Source organism: Eurosta solidaginis, chromosome 2 (genome assembly GCF_040869045.1).
Source record: "Eurosta solidaginis isolate ZX-2024a chromosome 2, ASM4086904v1, whole genome shotgun sequence".
Taxonomy (NCBI): domain Eukaryota; kingdom Metazoa; phylum Arthropoda; class Insecta; order Diptera; family Tephritidae; genus Eurosta; species Eurosta solidaginis.
In genome coordinates, this window is record NC_090320.1 from 58,238,002 (window position 1) to 58,265,211 (window position 27,210).

The following is a 27,210-nucleotide window of genomic DNA, read 5'->3' on the forward strand; positions in this document are numbered from 1 at the left end:
GCGCACTTTGCACTTTGTCCTCGGCATACAACACCCTCACAAATAAATTACCACATATAACAATATATACATAATTTGCGTGCGGGTGGCGAGTAGGTTACACCATTACTTATTCTTCCCTTCCCTTCCCTTTGAAAAAAAAAAAAATATATATATATATATATATATCAGACGAGTCGGCCAAGTCTGAAATACATAAATAAATAAAAGCGACCTTTAAAACATTGTTTCCATTTTGTTCAAAGAATTAGTTGGGCAGGAAAGATTTGTTGAGAAAATGGAAACATATATCCGATCAGCTGAGATAATCTCAGAGTTTGAACAGCAGTACAGCCTTATTCCAGAGGAAAGTCATAATAAGCACACTCTTGCGATACAGCAAGAAGAGTTGCGCTCCTTATGGAAGAAGATAAAGTCTGTGTTTGACTCACTGATGGGATCAGAAGATGTCGACGCAAATGATGTGTTGGCCATCCGGAAAAAACAGATCTCTACCTACGCAATATATATGCGATGCTTATCCACAATATCTGCCGAGGCAGAGAAATTTAAAAAAGTAGAGAATAGTGCTATCTCTGAGCAAGCACCCCCAGCTGCACCTCGCGGGCATAAGATCCGCCTCCCTCCTTGCGACACGGAGATTTTCAAAGGTGACTATTTATCATGGTCAACCTTTCGTGACCTGTTTACTGCTATATACATAAATAATTCCGACCTACAGGGGGTGGAAAAACTATTCCATCTGAACAATAAGACACAGGGCGAGGCCAAAGATATTGTAAAAAAATGCCCTCTAACAAATGATGGGTTCGACATGGCCTGGAAAAACCTGTGCGAAAGGTATGAAAACAAGCGTATATTAGTCAACACGCAATTGCAAATTCTTTTTAATTTAAAGAAGGTAGAGAAAGAGTGTGGGAGCGCGTTAAAGAAATTACATAGCGATATAAACAATTGTCTATCGTCCCTCAAGTGTCACAAAATCGACACATCCAATTGGGATGCCATACTAACTTATTTGTGTTCGACAAAGTTACCGGAAAGTACCCTGGCTCTATGGGAACAAAGCATAGACCACAAAATGGACATATCTAAATGGGAAGATATGGACAAATTTCTACTAAAAAGGTTTCAGACACTGGAAACAGTGTCTAGCTTCACTGGCACTAACGCCCAAAAGGGACAAAAGCCATCAAATACTCGGCATACAACCGAAACCCCCATAAAAAGACTTGGTGCCTTCCAAACGAAGGTATCAAAACCTACCTCAAAATCAACTTCCAGGGTTTTTTGCAAAATGTGTAAAGCTGAACACAGGTTACGGAATTGTCCCCGATTCTGTGATCTGACCCCATTGGAGAGAATCAACTTCATCAAATCCACGGGGGGATGCCTGAACTGTTTATCCCCAGGACACACAGTGACGAGGTGCACCAGTTCGTACAACTGCGCCAAATGCCACTCTCGTCACCACACGCTCCTGCATGCGGATACAGTTCAGCAAACTACGAGGCGCAATCCATTTAAAGACGCGGATAATATCCCGTCAACTTCAGCACAAGCACAAAGGAGACAGGAATCGGGGCAACCAAATACTTCTGCGAACCAGAATGTAAATTCCTGTCATGCTCATTCCAGCACAGGCGTGCTATTAGGAACTGCTCGCGTACACATTCATTATAATGGTACCGACTTCTCCGCGCGGGCACTAATTGATTCAGGGTCTGAATGCTCTTTCATGACAGAACGACTAAAACGCAGAATCAATTTGCCGGCAAGGAAAATGCATGCCCAAGTCTCAGGCATCACCAACGCAGTATCTGCTCAAGTGAAAGAGGCATCCACCATCGAGCTACGTTCACCAGTGGACCCATGCTTTAGCTTGACTACTCCTGTTCTAATTTTAGCCAAACTAACTGGGAATCTGCCATCCTGCCATATCGAAACAATGACTATGCAGGCATTCCCAGACTTAGTTTTGGCAGACAAGAGGTTCTACGTCAATGAAGATGTAGACCTCATACTTGGTGCATACATATATCCCCAAATTATACTAAGCGGTTTAAAAAAGAATGTACTAAATACACTTCTGGCCCAAGAGACAGTGTTCGGTTGGATACTAACCGGTCCTATTGAAGCGCCGAATCCAACAAAGAACATAGTGTCGTTTTACAACGAAGTCGCGCTGGACAACCAACTAAAAGCATTCTGGGAGTTAGAAAATTTGCCAAAAGGCAAAAGCATTAATGCAGATGACGCATATTGCGAACAGCTGTATAAAGAAACAACAAGAAGAAACGAAGATGGGAGGTATATAGTATCCCTCCCATTCAAGCAAGGCTACTCAGAAGAGCTGAGTTTAGGAGGATCCCTTAAGCGCGCATTCTCACAATATTATCGAAACGAGTCCCGGTTAATAAAAAATCCGGACTTAGGGAAAGAATATATTAGGGTACTCTCAGAATACGAGACTCTTGGACATATGGAAAAAATCAGCAGTGTCGTCGCAGCAGATGAAACAAATGATTACTTTCTGCCACACCACGCCGTTGTCAAAGCAGAAAGTATAACGACGAAAGTCCGAGTCGTTTTCAATGCCTCAAGCCCGACGGCTAATGGCACCAGTCTAAACGACATTCTCCTACCTGGTCCAATACTACAAGCAGATCTCCCAATTCTTATTCTGCGTTGGAGACTCTATCGATATGTCTTCAATAGCGATATAGAAAAAATGTATAGGCAAATTTGGATGGATGCCAACCATACCAAATTTCAGAGGATTGTTTTCCGAAAAGACATTAGTGAACCAATAGGCCTCTACGAGTTAAAGACTGTAACGTTCGGAGTTAACTGCGCTCCATACCTGGCCATCAGAACGCTTCTACAGCTAGCTGACGATGTTGAAAATTCCCATCCAACAGCATCGAGCATCCTGCGAGAATGCATGTATGTAGACGACGTATTAGCAGGAGGACACACCACTGCATCGACCAATAAGGCAAGGGATGAAATACGACAGGTACTACAGTCAGCTGGTTTTCCACTTCGGAAATGGACATCAAACTCGGAGGCAGTTCTAAAAGACATTCCGAAAACTGATCGACTAAGCGAAGACTTTCTGGCGTTCGAAGACACCAGCACCGTGAAGGCATTGGACATAAGATAGAATGCGCACTCCGATCTCTTTTATTTTAAAGCAGGACCACTGGAGGATCCAGAAAATCTAACTAAGCGAGAAATATTGTCAGCCACCGCCAAGCTGTTCGACCCATTAGGGTGGCTCGCCCCAATGGTCATAGTGGCGAAAATATTAATGCAGAATATTTGGTTAGAAGGCACCGGATGGGATGAGCCTGTCTCACCAAATACATTAGAACGGTGGAAAACCTTCACCCAACACTATGGCGAGATAGATAACATACGGATACCGCGGTGGGTAAATTTTTCCCCGGAAGGCGAAATAGAAATCCACAGGAAGCGTCACTTCCGAGAAAGCATATGCTGCAGCGATATATATGCGCGTAAAAAGAGACGATCAGGTTTTCATACACTTACTCTTAGCAAAAACCAGAGTAGCTCCAGTGAAAACCATCTCGCTACCACGTTTAGAACTCTGCGGCGCCGTGCTTCTCGCAGAAATGATGGAATCAATATTCCGAAATATTCATTTGGGACCAGTAAAAGTTCACCTCTGGACGGATTCAACCATCGTACTCGCATGGATACGCAAGCCGCCCTGTACTTGGCCAACCTTCGTCGCACATCGAATCACCAAGATCCTCGATATGGCCGGTAATAAGGACTGGCTTCATGTTGACTAGGAATCTAACCCAGCGGATTTAGGGAGCAGAGTACTACTAGCGTCAGATTTGGTCAACAATTCGTTGTGGTGGCAGGGTCCTTCTTGGCTACAAGAAGACAATTCTCACTGGCCAGCACAAGATGCCGATTACAACACGTCCGTTGAGGAAAAGAGGGCACAATCATATGCCACGACAAGGGTAGATCATACAGATATTCTTGAACGATTTTCAGATTTGCCACGAGCTTTGAAAGTCTTGTCTTATGTTAGGAGATTCTATAAAAGAACGCATCTTAAACCAAAGCAGTGTTCCAAGAAAAGTCGTGCATAATCTCAGCCGATGAGATTAAGGCAACGACTTAAGCATTAATACGAGTCTGCCAGAAACAATTTTACGGTACCGAATATTTAAAATTAAAGAATAGGGAACCTATTGATCGGAAGAGTGAAATCCTGTCACTCAACCCATACATCGACAAAGATGACATTATCAGAACAGGAGGGCGTCTAGGGGCTTCAAAAGATATGTCATTCAACGAGCGGCATCCGATCATCTTGCCTTACAATTGCAGGCTGTCTCGCCTTGCAGTCATGATGATTCATCATGACTCCCTTCATGGCGAGAACCAGCTCATGCTCCGCCTTATTCGAACCCAGTATTGGATTCCGAAGGTCAAGACAATGATCAGAGCCATCATCCACAATTGCAAAACCTGCATCATTCACAGGAAGCAGGCGCAGTCCCAACTTATGGGTACCCTTCCCGGCGAACGCACCACTTTTACTCGCGCGTTCAGCAATACCGGGGTAGATTTCGCGGGGCCTTTCGACATCAAAAGCTACCGCGGTAGGGGATGTCGACTGTCCAAAGGCTACGTATGCCTCTTTGTCTGTTTCTCCACTAAGGCCATCCACCTAGAAGCCACTAGTGACCTGAGCAACCCATGCTTCCTCGCAGCCTTTTCGCGTTTTATCGCGAGAAGAGGATGTCCAAAAAACATCTACTCCGACAATGGTACGAACTTTGTCGGAGCTTCCAGATCTCTACGATCGGAATTCAAAGCCTTCCTGGCAGAAAGCCGAGACAAAACAGTCTCCAGGTATAGCCATCAAGCATTAACTTGGCATTTTATTCCCGCCGGCGCTCCACATATGGGCGGCCTGTGGGAAGCGGGAGTGAAGAGCTTCAAAAGCCACTTCAAAAAGGTCGCTTCTCTCCTTAAATATACCATGGAGGAGTTCCAAACCCTTTTGTGCCGGATCGAGGCATGTCTAAATTCACGGCCTCTCAGCCAGGCGTCCAATGACCCAACGGACCTGGAGCCACTAACCCCAGGACATTTCCTCACGGGCAGCCATCTTCTGGCGCCGCCAGAACCGGATGCGAACGAAAGCCCTGCCTCCATGCTAAATAGATGGCAGAAGCTCAAGGCCCTCCATCAAACCTTCTGCCGGCGATGGAAAACCGAATATTTATCCGAACTTCAAAAGCGTGTTAAGTGGAAACACCCCAAACAAAATATACAAGTGGGAGATCTCGTTGTCCTCAAAGAGGACAATTTATCTCCCAACGAATGGCGGTTAGGTAGAGTCGTCAACGTACACCCCGGCGAAGATAACCGAGTACGTGTAGTCGACCTCATAACCGAGAAGGGACAAGTCAGACGACCTTTGGTCAAACTGATCCTTCTTCCTACGGAGATAGATTGTGAGAGGACCACGAGTTCCTCTTAACAATCCTTCCGTTCCTCCACATCCCTCCTTTCAGAAAAAACCCAGCTCTCGTTCACCCGGAACGAGGCCATCCAACAACCCTAATGCAGATCCGCATCTGCCACCGAAAACAAAGGCTCATTCAATTTTAAATTAAAAAAGAAGAAAAAAATTCAGACTCAAAATTCACTCCTTATCCCATAACGAGGACAACAGAAAAACCTAACGCAGAAGGGCGAACCGCTCTGCCACAGAAAACCGCTGCACTCGTTGGCGCGCAACGAGGCCCATCGCAAGCCTAACACTGAGGGCCGAATACATCAAATAAGTATATACATAATATTCCAAATTTAAACCGATTTCCCCAAACCCTGAAATGGAGGCGAATGTTATGAACATACGAAACCTAAACCAACTCATTGCCCGTATTTGCAAAGATAAACAGCAAATGATCCCCCTAACAAAACCTTCAAATTTAGGAACGAACTTTCGATTATTTCAACAGACAAAAAAATTATCGAATCGATTTTGATTCCACATCGTACGATTTCATTTTGCTATTCTACTGTAAATCTGAGGCTTCCCGGGTAATCGAAAAGGTTACTACCGGCTGCTTTCGGAGAATCCAGCCCTAAAGTATTAAAAGTACACTTGAATCGAATTAACATCGGAAAAGAAATTGGAAACACTCAAAACAATATTTCAAATCGAATTCGAGAATCATGTGTCGAAAAAAAAAAAAAGAATAACCAAACTCGCATAAACTATATTGAAATAAAGCGGAAATGCTCATACTCGTTCAAACTTTAAGATTCATATCAGAGATAAAACAATAATTATAATAATAACAAAGCCGCTTCTCGTGACTAAAATTTTAAAAGTTTTGTGTATTTAACATAGAACAGACATCTTCACGAATAAATTCACAACAGAGAACAAAACAGACATCCAAAATATTTACTATTTGCTTACGAGTTTTAAAAAAAAAAAAATCCCAGAAATTTCAACAGGTATCAAAAAACTTTCAAAATAATTCAGCTCAATAAATATTGTTTATTTCACTTTTCACTCTGCGTGAGTCCGTAAAAATTATTATTGGGGACTTTTATTTATAAAAATTTTCACATAATAGCGAAGTATGATAAATTTAGTTTTCTCAAGTCATACAGGTTTTCGGTTTATTTGTGTTACTTCTAAGTCTCTGCAAATAATTTAACTTGGATTTGGAAAATGACTTGTGGTATGCTGCAACAGTTTGTTTCGTTCAGAACTTTGGAGATAGTTTGCGGCGGGAAGAGCCAAAGCTAATGCACGATATTACCAAGAATAAGTAAAAGTTAAATTATTTACAATTTTAACTGACGTAACAAAAATCAAAATTCTGGCAAAAAATCATTTTTTATGATCCGTTGCATTCCTCATAATTATTTTAAAAATTTATTTCTTGTTCTTATTGCAATTCTTATTATTGTAATTTCGTTTGGCTCGAAAAAAAAAAAAAATCGCTTGAATGATTCTGGTTTTTTTTTACAAATATTTATTGTAATAATTATGTCCAGTAATGTGAAAGGTCTACTCACCAGCTTCGCCGCATCTGCCAGCAACCAATCCAGAAACGTTCTCAACAGATGCTATTTCTCTTCTCTATTTTGTATAGCAGCTAAAGCTGAGTCCAACAGGACAACACATATCGCATGAGCAATGGACTTTTCCCTTCGCCAAAGTTGCCAAACTCAACGTAAACCATTTCCGTGGAACCAATGCAATAGGGGATTCTTTGAAAGGCAGTTCTGAGCCCCATTTGAACACCACACGAGAAAGGCCAACAATAAGACAGCTGTTGCGCGCAATCTTCCGGTGCTATATTGGCTGAACGCTATACCACTGCATTAGACTACAAAAAAAAACCATCCAAATCATTACAAAACAACTAGAAAATACATATCAATATTGGTCGGGTGATCCCACCCTGGAAGTCTTTGTTGATTGCATTCCGTTGCAGCCCATTCAACAACAAAAGCATAAAAAACCAGTTGTTTGGAGGAAATTGGTACGTGCACCCAATTCATCTAGAACAGCCATAATGGGTTGACAGACAAATTCTAGACGGCCACATCGATGGAACAGCACAAATTTGGACACGGCGACACCATGCTTGGGTCCTGTTTTCCACTCCAGCCAGTGTCCCTCATTTAGTCGAATACGTATAACTCGCAGCACAACGACAAAATCGGTTGATGCACGATCCGGTAAAGCTGAGGCTAGCAATCCATCCCGATTTTATTCATGTATGGGAAAACCACTCTATGCACATTAGCGTTGAACGCAACAAAATGCGATACATAGGGTAAGACCTGTTTAAGATTGCAATCCAAACGCCACCATAAGCGTCAAAACCTGCAAAGTGAGAGAAATTTCGTTAGTACCGGCGGCTATGGAGATCGCGGAGGTGTGACCACTGACGGCGCGGCCGACGCCGCAGGGGAAGCACCCCTTCGCGATGCCGGTACACCAAAAAAACCATGAAAAAACCACGATAAATCCGATACCATTACCAATAGCAAAGGAAATGTCTGTATTTGTATGCAGCTTAATCTTAAAGTTTTCGGCAGATCGTTCTGGATGTGATATCACATTATGAAATAGTTTTCAACATCGTCTGCTATTGTGTTAAGCATCTTGGAATCGTTCCCAATTGTATCATCTGCTTTAAGTTTTTAAGCTTTTCTAGTTTAGTAGCTGATAAAATTTTCAATTTATTTAGCCATTCTTTAAGACCTTTAAGCAAATCAAAAACTAGTTTTTCAGCTCGACTTAAGCGCCTAAACATGTCCATAAGCGCCACAAGATATTCGTTGAACAAAGCATGCACTTGGAAGTAGAGTTTTTTCGGCTACAATCATCCACGCGTTTCTGTTCCAACATAAGTGGATTAAACCGCAGAGTAGCGCACAATAATATTAAAACTTATCTCAAAACAAAAAAAAAAAACTTTCCTACATAATTATATACACTTAAAGAGCTTTTCTCCCAAATAAGTCATTGCAGGGGGCTTATTTTCTATTTCCATTTGGAAATTCAAATTTATGTTATGTCTTCAGAAAATCCCTAAGGTATATGATGCTGCCGTTAGTAGGAGCGAAGGTTTTTCATTACTAGTTTGTTCAAGCTCCTTAGGCTGCTTTTGGAATATATGTAGCAAAAGCTGATGTAGAAACCTCACTACACCACGCCTATTATTAATAGAACATTCAAGTACCAGCAAACGCACATGCAGCGGTAATTCGAGTATCCGTGTAACTAGCTGCTCATCAATGATTTGATCGGTTAGGAGGCGGTCTAAATGCAATAGTTCAGGGAATGAGCAAAGTTTTGAGTTTGTAATACTAATAAAATTCGTACAAGCGGTTGCACGATTAAGGTTTATAATTGTCATCTAATTTATAATTCTGCCTTTTTATGTTTTTGAGAATATTTTCTATCACCCGCTCGCCGTAGTATGCATAAATTATACCAGCACTACTGAGTCTTATTTTTAAATTCATCACCGAATTCCGGCCACAATGAGCTTAGTGTCTTTAGAAGCCATCCATAAGAGTCACCTGCAACGAAAAGAAAAGAAGTTTCATTAATACCGGCGTCAATGGACATCGCGAAGGTGTGACCACTGACGGCGCGGCCGACGCCGCAGTGGGAGCACCCCTTGGCGATGCCTGTCCATGCAATAAAAACCACAAAAAATTGATACAACACCAAATTGATCCACGCCAACAACCTAAAAATAAAAGAATTAATTAATAAGATGAAGTAAAAGAAATATTCATCATTACAAAAATTAGCTCACAATATCAAAATTTACTTACCTTTTTTTTCTTTTTACGTCTCCATATCCAGCACCGTACTCAACCACGCGTAAAAACCAAAGAATGAAGCAACGGCGCCATGAATCGAACGATCCATTTACCGTTTGCTTCAATTCAGAGAAATGTACGTTTTGTGCGTATGAATGTTCAATTTTTTTTGTCTGGTATATTATGCCAGTGCGCGGCCCTTTAATGTTAACAAGAATGTTGGTAGATTTTTTTTTGGAAAACAGCAGCGAGAGTCAATATTTGTACAAAATAATTCATAATTTAATGAAAAACGAACAACGCACATTTCACGGAAATAACCCTTTTATAAACATGTAAACAAGACAAGAAATACATGTAAATTCGTATATAAATAGCGTATGCCTATATAATACTCACCTTTTTGGAATTCCATTTACTCGAAACGTTCATTTTTCGCCCAAATTTTTTTCCCACAAACTGCCGAAAATAGCGTAGGAAAATATTTGCGTACTCATTTGCTACATTTATCTCAGAATTTCTACACAAATTTTTTCAAAAGTGGTTAGTGTCACCGCTAAGTGTTATTTGGGAGGGCTCGGCAGTTGAATACGTGTACCAAATGATCGCAGCAAGTGTTTTCAATGCGAAATATATTGCAATGTTGGCAGATTTTAAGCTTTGGTGGTAAAAGACACTAGAAGTGCTAAGAATTGAAAACGGGTAAAAAGTAAATTAAGTGTTAAAGTCCGTGCACTGACTGCCCATATACTTATACCAACGTATGTACATATATATGCCGAGTTTTAAATGTACATTGTATTAGGGATGCATAAAAAGATGCAAACGGGTACCCAAAAACCCGTTTCTGGCAAATCGGTATCGGAGCCAAATACACTTCGGGAACCCTACCTTTTAGTAAAAACCATCAATAAAACAGAACTACAAGCGTAATTGTGAAAAGCTGAACAAATAATCGAAGGGCAATACAAAATAATGGCTCATTCGACAAATTTTTCACCCCGTCCAAAACGAAGATTTTATATTTTTTCTTTATATAGCATAAAATTTTGCCGTCCAAACATTTTTTTTGTGGCGGGCAGGAAAGTTGTCGGTTTTTAGCACCAACAACACAAATAACAACAACTCGAAAGATCCCACATTAAACACTCTCTACCCGGTTCGGTACCAAAATGTGAGTACCAAGCAACTTAAATGTCAATTATTCTGCAGCACTAGTATGCCTGACTAGCTGAAGCGCTACCGGATGACACAAAATTAAACAGAATAAGGCACTAATGACCCAGGCACATAACGTGCGGGGAAAGAAGCAACGCACATAACGTACGCGAGATGAATACATTCTCGTAGGCTTTAAGACATGTTTTCACCCTACTCACGCGCGAAATTTCAAAAGCGCCGATAATAGAATTGGGGCTTACTCGCCACCGAAAGCGTGACACAGTCATAACAACTCAACGAGTTTCCTTTATTTTCTTCCATACTCTCAATAGAATGACTCGTCACGCTTCGCTAAGAAGGAGGACTGAGCGCCAGGCCGCTCGTTACCCAAAGCCGTGCCATTTATGCGATGCAAAACACCCCATCAGGTCATGCCCGATATACCGCGCGAAGTCCCCGCTGCAACGACTGCTCGAAATTATAAAGGCCAAGTACTGCCAAAATTGCCTTTCAATGGTACATCGTGCACGAGACTGCACGAGTCAGGGCAGGTGCCGAAGATGTGGTAGCAACCATCATACCACGCTGCACCTGTCGATGGAGGACTTGTCGTCCGAGCCAGAACCGCCGAAGAGCTGGAACCAGCTGGTCATGGAAGAAGAGGAAGAAGGGTATGAGCGGATGCCCACTATGCAAGAGGTGGACGACGGGACGATGGATGAGGCGCTGTCTCTCCACGCATCCGAGTCGGCCTTTGCAGAAGAACCACAACTGCCATCCGGGAGTGGAGCGGGCTCCCATATAGTAAATTCCGACACTAGGGGATCGGACCCACGGCCGTTCCGACCCCTATTAGCACACGAACGACGAGGAAAAAGTGGAGCGGAATCACGGCCGTTCCGCCCACCCACGCAACAACGCACGCAAGCACATCGACCAACGCGTGATCGTAGACTGGCCCCTGGGCCGCGCCAGCTACACACGATAAGAAACGTGAAGGACGATCATCGAGACGGTAGACTGGCCACTCGGCCGCGCCAGCTACCTCAATACAGCTCATTCCGGAACGGGGTCATTCCGGCCCGCGCCTCAGCCGGCCCAACCCTTCGGCCAATGGCTGCTCTGGCGCCAACTGCGATCGTGAAGGTGGAAGGTGGAGGGCGTCTGCACCTCATTCGTGCCCTAATAGACGCATGTTCCCCCCGCACAACGATCGACCGCAGGCTGGCGCGAGAGTTAGCACTGCCGACAACCAACGCCGACGGCGAAACCGGCTGTTTTATTCGCTTTAGAGGCAAACATGGGCAGAGTAAGACGGTGACGACTCACGCAGTCTGCGTCCACGACTTCAGGCGCGTCAGTCCAACTTACAACGTCGACCCCAGCGTCGCGGCTCCTTACGAGCACATCCGACTTGCGGACCCCCATTTTATGCGTCCACCCCAATTCGCCTCGTTCTTGGCGGCGACATCTACGCCGAAATCATGACGTCGGGCACATTACCACCATCTTTTAGATCGCTGCTCGCGCAAAGCACGATCTTCGGGTGGGTGCTAACGGTTATTTAGGTCTACTTAATTAGTTTATTGTAAGTTTAAACATGTAAATTGTACATTTCCCGAAATAAATGAAGTTTATATGAATGGCAAGAAATATATGTTACGGTTTCCATTAATTTTTTGTTCTATCGTCCTAGCTCTAGGTCACGGCGGAGGCAAGGAGGATGCCGTCGCGCCGTCCGGCGCGCACCGTTTAATTTAGAATCTAGTTTTAAGACAAATCGTGGTCGGGCCGCTCGGGCGGAGTCTGAGCTGTTGCGTATAGCAAGGGGGCCGGCATGTTTAGGCCCGAAGCCTAAATTCATATCAACTCGCGCCACCCTAATAGCACCCCTTTATCGACCACTAGTTCGCCCACATGCATGTATGTGTGTGCATAGGTAGGGTTATGTTGTCCGTACACATATACATGCATGCCGGTACAACTATGTGGGGAAGCTTCCCCTTAAAACCGGAGACTTTTTTCCGCGGTTCAACGGTTGTCCTCGACAAGGCAACCGTCTACTTTTCCAGCGATCGTTGAGCGAACCAGAGCTAACACTGTCCGAGGAGCCCCGCCACATTTGATTACAAAAGGTAAATTATTGTACTAATTTTAATTTTCACTTCAAATAAAATCATTATTATAACGAGAAATATCTCTCGCCTCCTTTTCTTTTCTTTTTAAATTTAACCCAAACGCAATTGTGGTGCCTCCACTCCGTTGCCGAGTTTGCGACACACCACAATTGTTCAGCGTGGGTTCAAGCGCGGGGCTGTAAAGTGTCGAAGATTATGTGTATGTCTTACAACCTTAGACTAACACAGTTGCTCCTATCATTAAACAGAGAGGACTGTAGACTCATGACGGGTATTCTGACTGGACACTGCCTTCTGGCGTCACATGCCTTTAAACTAGGCTTGGTCAGTGATAGCAGATGTAGGAAGTGCGGGTTGGAGGAGGAAACGATCGAGCACGTTCTGTGCTCGTGTCCTGCACTTGCCAGGCTAAGACTCCAGCTATTAGGAGTGATACAGCTGTCAGGTCTAGAAGCAGCAAGTGGCTTAAGTCCTAGGAAGCTTCTAGTATTTGCTAAGAGGACGGAGTTATTTTATAACATAGGTCCTGGTTTTTGATAGGGTTTTTCTGTTTGGTCGTTAAAACAAACTTCTGGTAACACTACGGACTCAATCAGTCTATGTGAGGTCCTCATGGACCGGCCAGTTCAACCTACCTACCTTGCACACAATCTTAGACATTTTGCAGCTCCGCGCTTCTGTTTACGTCTTTTCAGCTTGATTGTTCATTCGCAACTCCCGCTCCTTTTGATTTCTCCCAAACAGATTGGGGCCGTCAATTCATTGAGTACTTATTGATGTTTGTTGTCCCTTAATGTGAGTCTGGGACTTTTAGTTTGTAAAGAGAGCACCGTTACATAAATTGTGGGTTTAACCAAAAAAAAGCCGCGCTCAACGCACCTCCAAGATATAAAGAAAAACTTTACTTTCCGTCCGAAGAAAAATTTATAAATCCAGGGCGACTGTTAAAATACCGGGAGGTGTACGAAGTAATCGTGGTTTGTATCTGCAGCTTATACGCATTGGTACATTAGATTCTCATTCTCATTCTTTAAAATACTCTAGAACAGCATGCTCTCTTTAGAAGCCCCCTCATGATGCGGACCATTTTACAATTGCCGATACTGTCTTGTGAATACGTTTGTATGTCTCTCTATATGTAAATGCATCTACGTGATGGATACATACATATGTATATACTTATAGGAACATACATATATATATTTAAACAAGAGTTTTAGCCTAACCTGCCCAGCGCCAAAATTATTAAGTTGGAAATGTTGATAGGCATGCGGTTTATGGAAAAGCGCTGTCGCCGCCGTATCTGGTGCGTCTATGCCAATACCAGAGCTGCTACCCGTTGACGAACTTGTTTCTGCCTTGACATCTGCATCTTCATTACATAAATTTCCGGAGGCCGTACTATCATTGTCTTGGCAAGGTGTTAGCGGATGAGAAAAGGTGACCGGCGTCGAAGTGCCATTTGTAGTGGAGAGTAACGGATAGATAGATGATTCGTCATCTGGTAAGAATGTCGACACCGATGGTGATTCTACAAGCATTGATGGTAACTCCACACACGGCAATGTAGGATCGGTAGATATACCCATTTTGCTCATTGCTAACGTGACACCAAACTGTGAGTGTTTATGCGATGATTGTATGGATAAATATTTTTTAGCAAAGTATTTTTTGTCGAATTTCAATATGAATAAATAAATTAAAATATGCCGTTTTGGACAAACTTGCTAATCATTGCTTAATTGAGTGTGAATATGAACGGAAAAAGCAGAAAATTTTCCTAACACCGAAATCATTGTAAACTTTACCAAGTAGCGCAACTAACAGCTGATCGCTCAAAATTTGCACACACACACACAAACATCACTAATGGCCATATTACGGAGATCTTAGGGAAATTGAAATTAAATTTTTAAACAGACATAAAATGTTATAATTTTGGAATATATAGCATCTAGGACACCTTAATTGCAGTAATTGAAAGAAAGTGTTTTCTTATACTCAAGTATTTAATTATTTTTTCTAAATTTATCTTTAATATTGATGTAACGATTGATCCAATGCAACTCTAGTCTTCCTACTGTTCTTCATTCCACTCCATTCGAGTGCCTATTTTCACGGCCTGCGAGTGCCTTCCACTCTATTCGCAACATAACCTCGAATTAAGCTGCCAAACTATATAGTAAACAATGAACGAAATCGGCTGCTCAATATCTCGTCACAAACTGAATTCTCTTTGCTTGCGCACAAATTTGAGTATAGAATGTGGAACCCAATTGGATGAACAAATGAACCAAATCAGTAAAATTGTTTATTTTTATTATTCATTATTTATGTAAACGCATTGAAAGCTTTGCAGTACGGTGAAACAGTCGACCACAAACATTCCTGCTGTGTGAGAACTTTTAAAATGTTTGCGTCGAATTTCAAACCGAGAAAACTCTTGTCTGACAGAGGATTTGTAAAGGGTTAGGACGACTGAAAATATACACAGATGGAGTAGATGCGTGGCAGCAGCTTTCCGTACCAAGAGACTGAGGAGCGAGGTAGTAGGGAGTGGACGGTATCAAGAATTTCCCCTACGAAGAGATTACCGCTGGTGGGAAACGAGAGAAGGGGAGTGTATCAGTGCAGCAAAGGTTGAACAGTGGGATAATAGCGAGCGGCCGGCGGTATTCGCAAGACAATTCTAGAACGGCGGCATGGTAGAGTTTGGAAACTGTCGTTTTTGCGATGAAGGATAGTATAAGCCTCGCTTCCCTTCTTATCTCTATATACTTTTCTCGTCTACTTTAACCTCAAGCTTTTCTTATCTTTACAATCCCTTATTCCATTTATATTACTCCCAATTTTCTGTAATTGGGACCTCATTAAGTATTACTTCGGGTACGGTGACGTGTCATCTTTTTCGTTCCTGATTCACAACCACATCTTTACTCGCTACGGCGCCAATTATGTATATTCATTATTTTCTTCAGCAGCCAAATTTATCGATCGTTACGATTCTCGTAACGACTAAGATAGCTTCCGCAGAAACCTACGAGTTTCACAACGCTCCCCGAGATTAGAGTAGTTCAGTACTTCCAATGTTTCATCTTTCATGAATACCCCAATTTTTCTTAGTATGAGGAATTCTAATTTGTGTCATATAAGTAACAGGGATCTAAAGGAACACTGTAGTTATGCAGGTATGCCACTAGGCATGAGAGTTCTTATTACCGCTATTGCAGGGGCAACCCCCGTCTATACAAGCCTATAAACATTGGCATGTCATTGGGGGTGGCATCCTGTCATACGTAGGAAACTAGAGACCTCGAGATATATCACACCCCTGCCGTTTCATCAAGAGTATCCTGCCACACATTGCAGACTTGAGGATACAATTTTTTCAACCATCCCTACATTGAAAATCAAATGCCTTCAGTAATATTGAAAATGGGCATAGTAATAGGCCCTTCTCGGGCAAAGAACACTTAAATTCCAATCGTCGCGCATGCACTAGTCCCATCATATTTTGCAATAAAGCTGATGCATACACGTAACCAACTCCTGGCCGCCGCACTTGAATGCCTCCGCAGGACATCCCTTGTTGGTTTTTAATTTGGCTATTGCTATTTTGACTTGGTCATAATCAGGTGGGTGGACATTAATTCCATAATCAGCGATTGCCGTATCGAGTGCATAATCCCAACGTGGTAGATCGTCGTCCCTCTTTCGGAGAGCAGGAAAGTGTTTCCTTCATAATCTAAGTACTCTCTGGACATCGCAGCAGTTCGCCCCAGGCTTAAAACCTTGTAACGTAGCAAATGCTACGTCACAATATCTATTTTCTATTTAGCGCCCACCCCTAACATCATATTTTCCATTTACTGCCCACCCCTAGTAGTGTATGTACCGACATACATATATACATACATACCGGCCCAGCAACCATCGCGCAAGCACAAAGCAAGCCAGCGATGGTGAACGCACAATGCTTGGGAATTTTCATTCGTGGCGCGCTGTGCGCGACAATGCGAGCATAATTCCCAACGTGTTCATAGTTACCTATGAATAAGATGATTGGCCGGAATACACCAGGCACACTTCGCCGTAGGTAAGTGAAGTGCGTGTCGGCCGCCACTGGCGGTCGACAAGGGGTGCCCTTTGGGTTAGGAGGGTGCGTTACAAGGTCGGTTCCACCGATGGTACGCCCCCCCTGCTTATCGGACACCCCGCAGGTTTACCCACATTTCCGGTGAGTAAGACGGGATTCACACCCCTTATTACTCATCGGAAAGGTAATGCACGAGCAGCCTTCTCGGGTAGGAAGGAAACCCGTCCCAACGCCATTGGCGGGACGGATTTCCCCACTACTCTAGTAGACTGCTCGAGCCAATATAAATACATTGTAGGGACTCCCTTTGGGTCGAGGGGGGTAAAGTTACAAGGTCGGTTCTGCCGATGGTACTTCCCCCCAGGCCTATTGGGCAGCCCTACCCATATTCCAGGGACTCCCTTTGGGTCGAGGGGGGTAAAGTTACAAGGTCGGTTCTGCCGATGGTACTTCCCCCCCGGCCTATTGGGCAACCCTAATATTTTGCTATCATCTCCTCTGAGTAAGACGGGACTCACCCCCCCTATTACTCAGAGGAAGGGTAATGCACGGATATACGGCTCAGGTAAGAGGGGAACACTTCCCAACGCCTGCGCCGGGACAAACTCCCCTACTACCCTAGCCGAATACCCGAGCCAATATATTGTAGTTAGTTAGCCTCATACTAATATAGACACTTCTCCGTAGGTACATCACCACGATCCCGATCCTCGGACATCCCATCCCGAAGTCTAGCCACCACCGTCGTCAAAGCTATTTGGTGAGAGCAACCGTCACTCAGTACTCTCTCTTCGGGCGTGATCCTAACTACCGCCGTCATTACTACCGCCGTTAGCACCCCTTAGCGAGAGCCACCGTCGTCTTCACCATCTCAGCCACCGCTAAGCTAGCACTCTATCTCCCCTTCTGTGGAGAGCCGTCGTCCTTGGATTACACTATATTGTCAGCGACACTACCTAGTGAACATCTCTCTCTCTCTCTCCCCTGGATTCAAGGTTGTGGATATTTTAGCCCGAGAGCCGCGTGCGTGTGTGTGTTCGAAATCAAAACACTAATTCACTGTGTATTTATTTAGGTGGGGGAAGTGGGACCTCCATCCGACTCTGGATTGACTTGAGCATACCTCAGCCTTTGACCAAACCCACCTCATAAATGGCGCCCGAGCAGGGACCCGTCTCCTCAGGCGACTGTGCCAAAACCAACGAGAGCACCAACACTGTAGGAACGGGTTCACCGAACACACAACCAACAATTGACACAAAGATAAGCGAAACCACCAACACCACGCTCAACGTCGACTCTCTAGGCTGGATTTACCTGCTGAAGAAGGAGAGGCTAATCGAAGAATGCAAACGCTACCGAATCTACGCCGAAGGACATACCGTCACCGAATTGCGCAGCACACTCAGCGCATACGTCCGAGACCAACGAAAGCGTAAGTCAACAGAAAATCTTTTGAGAGAGGTAGAGATGGAGATCACCGCCGAAGAGGCCCGGCCAGTCACATCTACGGAAAACACCACGCCGGCCGTCACAATCAAAACAATATCCCCGCAGCGCGAGCAGAGCGGCATAAGTAACACGGAGGTCATGAATACAGTCCGCCGCTGGGATGTACATTACGCTGGAGGCGACACATTATACGACTTCCTGGAAAGGATTGAGGAACTGGCAGAATGCTATCTGATTAAGCCAGATCAACTCCTACCAACCCTTCCAGAGATACTGCGTGGCAAAGCCCTTCAATGGTTCCGCCTGCGAAAACAACAACTACACACATGGGCTGACTTCCGCTCCGAAGCTGCAAAATTCTTTTTGCCGAAGCGACACATTAGCCAGCTAGAGGGCGCTATCCACCAAAGAAAACAGACGAGCAGAGAAAAGGCCAAGGACTATATCCTCGCCCTCCAGACGATGATTCGCCGCCACCCGACTTTGTGCAAAGAAGATCATCTAGAACGCATATACGACGGACTACGGGTGGAGTATCGACTTTTTGTGAGGCGGGGCGAGTTCCAAACGATAGAGCAGCTTATGGAGCTCACCGACGAGTACGAACTACTGCGGAGCGAAGAAGCCAAACAGAGCCGACTGTTAGCACATAGCTTAAGCACAGTAATAATCGCGGAGCTGGAGGAGCCGAATGATCAAATAACGCACTCCCTGTCCACACTCACTAACCGTTACGATGCAAGAAACACCTGCTGGCGATGCAAGAAATGCGGCCACCGCCGCTTCCAATGCACTAACAAAAGACGACTTTTTTGTTCTAGATGCGGCCGAGACGGAACGCTCTCCAGGGATTGTGCGTGCCACGGAGTGAACCGATATAATCCGATAACACCCGCACTATTATCATCCGTAGCAAAAGGCAAAGCGAATGACGGGCGTTTTTACATACAGGTATCCATCGAAGGATTGATGTGCCGCGCCCTGATCGACACTGGGGCCACCGTGACATACATCAATGAAACCGTGAGAAGGCATCTGGAACGACGAAAGATTCCACCGTTATCCAATCGTCGCAACGTGCAACTCGCCGACCAATCATGCATTGCGAGTACCCACTCCTACCCGGTCAAGGTCAAATACAATGGTCAAACAGCTAGTACGTTGGTATCTGTTATCCCTAATTTGGCCGAGAGTGTTATCCTGGGTATGGAATTTTTGGCAAAGCGCAACGTTACTGTCTCACTGGATGGAAAGCCCCTTACCACAGCCGGTGCAACCAAAGCAAACGCACCCGTAACCCTGCATTACATAAGAGAAGCGGAACACCTCAACGAAGAGCGAAAGATAGAACACCTAGAGCTCATAGAAACACATCAAAAAGCACCCACACACGTAAAAGGGCCAAACACTGCCGCAGAACACAGACACAACACAACACTAAAACAAAGTTATTACCCGGCCATCCTCCTCAGCAACAATGGTGAGCAACTCATCACTAACGCTCCGGCAACGATCCTGAAGGATCATAACATCACCCACCGATTTACCAAACCGTGTGCCCCCCACAAAAATCCTACCGAACGCGTTAATCGCGTTATCAAAACAAGGGTGGCACAACGTACGAAACAAGACCATCGGAACTGGCAACGGGAATTACCAGAAAAAGCGTTCGCCATAAATACGACCCAACACAAATCAACCGCCGAAATAAATTTTAACCGCAACTTCGTTGGGCCGAGAGAAGCACGAACGAAATATGCCATGCCCGAAGAACCACCTCCATTCGACGCAGTACCGTGGCCCGCAAATAAGCCACGAATACTGGACGCTAAGATATTCTGGAACCCGCCATTAATAGCCGGCCATCTAAACGCCATCGTATGCGACAAACCAACCGCTGGTGACACTATACCGTATGCACCAAACCTAGAGCCACACGATACTATTAATGGAAACCACGCCCAGACTTCTTTGCCCGGACTATGGCTAAATCGCAAAAGGGTGTAACACGGCGCGTAGGGTGGACGAAGATTACGCCATAATCAAGCTGAAAGAACACTACAAGATTGTACGATTCGCTGGCTGAGGAGAAGCAAGATCCGACCTAGTTTGATAAGTTTTCTATACATGAAATGTAAATACCTTAATTTTGAAATGTAAATTTAAAATGTAATATAAAAATGTACATATCTGTGGAATTTTGACAAAACAACTTATTTCAAATCTGACAACTTTTCAGTAGAGCTAAATATGTGATTTGAATAAAACTGAAAGATATTTAATGCAAAGTATACAGCGGATATAATAAAAGGAAATTTGCCCCACATTTTAAAATGTATTTCTTAATTTTTAATACAGTACTTTTCTTTAAAATGCCTTTAAAATTATACATGTTGTTATGTCAAAATTTTTTTATGTAAAACTTATACTTATTTCAATTAAGTTGTTTTGTCAAAACTATTTTCTACATAAAATAGATAAAAATTTCCACCTATTTCAAAATAGGTTGTTTTGTAAGACTTAGCCAAGCAAACAAGTGTGAAATAAGGTGAAACGTAAAAAACACATAGTATATTTTTATGGAAATCCAATAACTTTTATGAATAGTTACATATGCATTTATTTAAAATATTAAATTTTATTATTATTATCAAAATCTCGTTATTCATTTTCTTCGATTTCATCAATATCTGAGTCTACTTCCACTGCGCAATCGCCTTCAACTTTTAAATTTTTGTAGTAACAGTGGAACTCTGTGTTTATAAAAGGTAACACATCCAACAAGTCTTTCTTCTTGCTGGAAGAAATAGCCAGGGGTCCTGCGTAGCAATTATTTAACGAAAAATCCAAATTTTTTCGTCGTCTTTGATTAATATTTAACTCCTTGAATCTTTCATTACAGTCAACGGAATTCTTATAATGCAATCCGCCTTGTGTAGACTTTTTATACCGCAAACAGCGTATATTTTTCCATTCGAATTTCTCGCCTGTGGGAAAACATAATTTAAAAGTGAATAAATGAATTATATATTTATACATATCATCAAAAGATTAAAATGCTGCCTCCGGGTTTGAAAACTTCTCTTTATGACTATTTCCAAAAGAAATTTTTGCAGTGTGCTGCTTATTCCATTTTTTAAATCCATTTTTGACAACTTGTGAACCCGGGGAAAATATTTTCTACTATAACTTATGATAATATAATGAGATAGGGTCTTCTCGAAACGCCTGCAGACCTAAAATGATTTTTCACTCAGACTTTGATAAAATAATGTATGTGTGTACCTGAGCTATTTGTTGTTTTCCAATTAGAGTTATTTTTTAACAAGCCGGAAAAATCAAAGAAGTCGTTTTGTTTTAGTTCGTGAACGATATACTTTTTGTTCGCAGCTGCGATAAGGTTTGCTCAATCATGTGGATGTTGGATAGATCCTGAAGAATTTTTTTCTTTTTTTCGATTTGGGCATGTACTGTGTCACATTCCATCTGGGTGTGATCAACTACAAGAAATTTGTGGTCAATAGTTTCAATAGTTGTGCTTTTTAAAACAATTTGGAACATTGCACAGATATTGGCATTGCGATTTTGCCCATGGCATAAGTCACTATATAAAATAATGTGTTTGACCATCGGAGGTACCGTTGAAAGGCATTTAAAAATACACGACCCAATATCATTTGATTCCCTCTTTGCGATTGTCTCATTCCAAATGAAACAATGGGCTTTCTTTGTAGATCCCTCATGCATTGTGAAAATATATGTCTATAACGGACGCTTGTAAAAAAACACTGATGCATTTATACGTGGAGTCGGCAAACATTGTTGTAAATCCATTGAAAACATCATGACAGTTTTGTCGGCTACAGAAAGTTGTTTATCGGCTTTCTTACAGCTTTAGGCAAAGTCTGCTTGGTCGTGATGCTCTTTTTATAGTGACTTAAGACTAGATTTTTCTTCGGCGTCCAAAGAATTTTGTATTTGCAACATAAACTTCTCGCAAGTGTTGCACAAATCAAGCTGCGGCTTTTTGAGTTTGATATTCAAAGAACGAAAATTTTCACAATATTTCGATTTTGAAACTGGATCATCAAATTTTTCCGCATACAGATTGTATAACTTCGAAATATTGAGATCACTTTGGAAGTACAACATGTTGGTGTGTCTACGGCTATAATGACTTTGATATTTTGGTATGCTGCTTATGTGCTCCAAAACTTCATTATGTTTTCAATTGAGAGTTTGTGTGATGGAGCGTGTTTTCCGCGGCGATCTCCCTTAATAAGTCCACCACACTCCAGCTGAACTTTGTATTTGTTTACTCTTTTGATCACTTGTTCGGTTTCCCCAAATATTTTTAAGAAACACATTTTACATACCCGATGTCTTGCGGAACTGATCTCAAAGTGATACAAATAGTTATATTTGCGATCGCGAGGATTTGCTGATTTTCGAAAAGTTTCAGAATTTTTCGCCTCAACTTCAATTAAACTTGATACAAATTGTCGGCGTTTAGTGTAGTCCCCCAAACTCCAATAATTTTTAAAACGGGTTTTCTGCTGGTCAAAGTTTAGTTTTAAGTGACAGTTCCTGCGGCATTTTTTTAACCTTTGAATTTGTTTAGCTGGCATTTTTTTATTTTTATTAGTATAGTATTCTTTACCCAAATTTTTGTTTTGCTTATTAAGTTTTTTGATTTCCTTCATTCTTGGGGGAGAATCATTTTCTTCGGGTAGATCCCAATTAGTACTATAACTTGCGACTACTGATCTGTCTTCGATATTCTCCGAAGTAGAACTCAAATTCGACAGAGTAGATGGTATATAATCCGAGTAAAGAAAATCTGTGTCATAAAAAATATCTTCATTACCACAAGATTCTGGACTTTCTGTATCACTTTCACTGTTTTTCGTATTTTTTTGTTGCACGTTATATGAATTTAGTATATCAATAACACCAGTATCAAAAGATGTCATTGCCTCATTAGGTGGTGGCTCTAACACTAATCCATCATCATGAAAATATGGCTTTGACACACTTTGTTTCTGATAAATTAACTAGATTTGTATTTTTAGACACTTTCCTAGCCATATCTGCAATCTGGCGTCCCCTTTGCATATTTAGTTTTAATGGTTTTATTGTAACCGAAATCACTTATTTTTGAAATTTTTTCAATACAGCATTTGGCAAAAGCACTTATTTATAGATAAAAAATATATTGAACACTCTTTTCACTTTTACAAAAGCACGTATTTCAAAATAAGATGTCTTGTTTTTTCAAAATTACACCGATACAAATTTCACAAAACAAACTATTTCAATATAAGTTGCCAAAAAAATTAATTGTAATTTGACATAACAATTTATTTGGAAAAAGGGTGCTTTGTGAAATATGATTTTTATTTTCATGGCCGCCTTAAATCGAAATAAGTTGTTATAGAAAAACTACAATGATTACAATTATTTGAAGTTTTTCGAATTTTTCGACTTAACTGAGAAAAGTTGTTTTCACCGACGCAGTTTAGAAAAAAAATGAGTTAAGTTGATTTTTCGGATACTGTAACTTTCTAACTAAACATCATAGAAATAAACCAGTAAGACCAAAATATGCATACCAATTGACAAAATTACATGCAATTAATATCTAAAATATTTCCTATCTTGAGATAAGTTGTTTTGTCAAAACTCCACAGATATGTATATACCTTAATCTTGAAATGTAAATTTAAAATGAATTTCTACTTGCAATGTAAATTTAAACACAAATGAAATGTACACATTATTGTTGAAAAAAGAAGAAGAAAAAAAAAATCAACCAATCATAATAATAAAAACATCAACGAACACATATGCACACATGTCGGCCGAGCCATCGGATTCAACCGATGATAAAACATACCTGGGCTCTGCCCATGGTAGTTCAGGCCTCCGCGCAAAAACCCTGGAATACCACAACCTTTCGTCCGCCGAAGTAGGAGGGGGACTGTAACGTAGCAAATGCTACGTCACAATATCTATTTTCTATTTAGCGCCCACCCCTAACATCATATTTTCCATTTACTGCCCACCCCTAGTAGTGTATGTACCGACATACATATATACATACATACCGGCCCAGCAACCATCGCGCAAGCACAAAGCAAGCCAGCGATGGTGAACGCACAATGCTTGGGAATTTTCATTCGTGGCGCGCTGTGCGCGACAATGCGAGCATAATTCCCAACGTGTTCATAGTTACCTATGAATAAGATGATTGGCCGGAATACACCAGGCACACTTCGCCGTAGGTAAGTGAAGTGCGTGTCGGCCGCCACTGGCGGTCGACAAGGGGTGCCCTTTGGGTTAGGAGGGTGCGTTACAAGGTCGGTTCCACCGATGGTACGCCCCCCCTGCTTATCGGACACCCCGCAGGTTTACCCACATTTCCGGTGAGTAAGACGGGATTCACACCCCTTATTACTCATCGGAAAGGTAATGCACGAGCAGCCTTCTCGGGTAGGAAGGAAACCCGTCCCAAGGCCATTGGCGGGGCGGATTTCCCCACTACTCTAGTAGACTGCTCGAGCCAATATAAATACATTGTAGGAACTCCCTTTGGGTCGAGGGGGGTAAAGTTGCAAGGTCGGTTCTGCCGATGGTACTTCCCCCCAGGCCTATTGGGCAGCCCTACCCATATTCCAGGGACTCCCTTTGGGTCGAGGGGGGTAAAGTTACAAGGTCGGTTCTGCCGATGGTACTTCCCCCCCGGCCTATTGGGCAACCCTAATATTTTGCTATCATCTCCTCTGAGTAAGACGGGACTCACCCCCCCTATTACTCAGAGGAAGGGTAATGCACGGATATACGGCTCAGGTAAGAGGGGAACACTTCCCAACGCCTGCGGCGGGACAAACTCCCCTACTACCCTAGCCGAATACCCGAGCCAATATATTGTAGTTAGTTAGCCTCATACTAATATAGACACTTCGCCGTAGGTACATCACCACGATCCCGATCCTCGGACATCCCATCCCGAAGTCTAGCCACCACCGTCGTCAAAGCTATTTGGTGAGAGCAACCGTCACTCAGTACTCTCTCTTCGGGCGTGATCCTAACTACCGCCGTCATTACTACCGCCGTTAGCACCCCTTAGCGAGAGCCACCGTCGTCTTCACCATCTCAGCCACCGCTAAGCTAGCACTCTATCTCCCTTTCTGTGGAGAGCCGTCGTCCTTGGATTACACTATATTGTCAGCGACACTACCTAGTGAACATCTCTCTCTCTCTCCCCTGGATTCAAGGTTGTGGATATTTTAGCCCGAGAGCCGCGTGCGTGTGTGTGTTCGAAATCAAAACACTAATTCACTGTCTATTTATTTAGGTGGGGGAAGTGGGACCTCCATCCGACTCTGGATTGACTTGAGCATACCTCAGCCTTTGACCAAACCCACCTCATAACCTTCCATCTGTAGCCGAATTTTTTGGCAAAACTCTGATGGCCAACAGCTCAAGCTCCTCGCACTCACTCCTTTTTGCCTCTGCTTTTTTCCTTCCTGAAAATGCATCTCGTTTCCCTTTTCAACTCGCGGTTGCGCGTGTTGCGCTTGCGTTAAACTTATCCCTATAGGCAGAACCTTTTCCTTCGGTTGCAACGCGGCATTCTTCATCGTACCAGTTGTTTTTCCGTCGGATGAATTTGTGCTCTCAGAGAGTAGGTGTGAGACTGGAGTTGCGAAATCGTTGGCAGTCTGCTGCGATTGCAGCCTTTCGACGTCTAGATTTCATTGTGTTTTTTATTCTTTGGTGTTAGCCGCGCAGAGGCGTGTTGCGGCGATATAATGATCCCAGTCGATGCTAGGTCGTCTTCGGACCATTTTAGCATTACATTTGGTATCAGTTCTGGATTATTTCATATAGTTCTGGCATTGTTTTCAGGTTCATCTCGAACAGTTTTGCGATCGTTCGAAAGCTCCGACGTTTCGGAATTGGAATCGAAGCTCTGTTACCCATCCTAATGTGCATGTCTGATTCATTTTGTTTTGTTGTTTGTTTTTCGACATGAGCTTTTAAAAATATCTACAATGCAAACATGTTGTAGCTTACTTCAGCAATTAAATGTAATAAATTTGCGGTATACATTTTCATTAATTTTAGCAGTCATACACTGCACACATGCTCAGATACAAATGTATGTGTGGGTATACTTATTCGCCAGCGTTGGACTTATACCATGGAAATAACGTCGAGATCTGCATGCATAAAGGAAGAATACAAAGTAAGACAGTATAAATAGGAGTAGGCAATCGGTTTGAAATTGCTGGATGCTTTTGCTTTGCTGTGCTTTTAGTTTCATTTCTAATCATACGGTAGCCTATTGTTCTAGCACTGGCAAGATATCCAAACCCATCAAGCACTTTCACATGGGCCTATTACCATGCCCATTATCAGTTCCCTTCGGTGGATATTTCTCTAGGTATTTACATTTCAATTTGCGGAATGTTGAGAAAAAGTATACCACAAAGTCTGCATTGTGTGACATGTTGAGAAGAAATGTACCCTAAAGTCTGCATTGTGCAGCCAGGGCAATTGCCCTGGGGCCCGGAAGGTTTTTGGGGGCCCGGCAAGGCAAAGCAGTATTGATAGGATCTAATAGATGAAATCATTCATCCCAAAGCTATCCACTTAGCAAATTTGGGATGTGATTTGCTGCCAGATTTCAACTTCTGAACAAATTTCATGACTTGAAGATGGAAGTATTATTTTCTAACATCTGCATAACATTAAGAATATATTGCACACTTCCAGTCAGTGTGGCTGAAGGGGAACCTTCTTTTAGTCTATTGTCTCGCGTGAAAAATTTTTTACGTTCTACTATGAGATAAAATCGCTTGACAAGCCTTGGAACATTGGCGTTGGAGTCCAGCCTTGCTCGCAGCATAAGTTTTGAATCGGTAATTTCCATATTCGCAGACCGAATAGCATGGAAGGTTTTCCTTGGCTGATTCAACTCCTTAAAATGTA

At 42.7% G+C, this 27,210-nt stretch overlaps 1 protein-coding gene and 1 long non-coding RNA gene across 4 annotated transcripts in view; both read right to left on the minus strand.

Moving 5' to 3' along the window:
- The window catches only part of LOC137239800 (amino acid transporter heavy chain SLC3A1-like), a 323,462-nt gene extending 308,984 nt beyond the window's left edge, over nucleotides 1–14,478 (minus strand). Inside the window, exon 1 of one of the 3 annotated variants that reach the window (XM_067765481.1) lies at nucleotides 13,892–14,478. In XM_067765481.1, the coding sequence (XP_067621582.1) occupies nucleotides 13,892–14,263 (372 nt within the window). In that variant the 5' untranslated portion in view covers nucleotides 14,264–14,478. Of the gene's footprint in view, nucleotides 1–7,095; nucleotides 7,405–13,891 lie in introns of those variants that run through there. The other 2 variants (XM_067765486.1, XM_067765485.1) reach the window with 2 other exon arrangements.
- On the minus strand, nucleotides 7,465–10,876 carry LOC137239804 (uncharacterized). The gene is made up of 3 exons (XR_010949482.1): nucleotides 9,766–10,876; nucleotides 9,379–9,688; nucleotides 7,465–9,117 (listed from the first exon to the last, which is right to left on the minus strand). It is a non-coding gene; the product is annotated as an uncharacterized lncRNA (long non-coding RNA).
- Nucleotides 14,479–27,210: the final 12,732 nt, after the last annotated feature.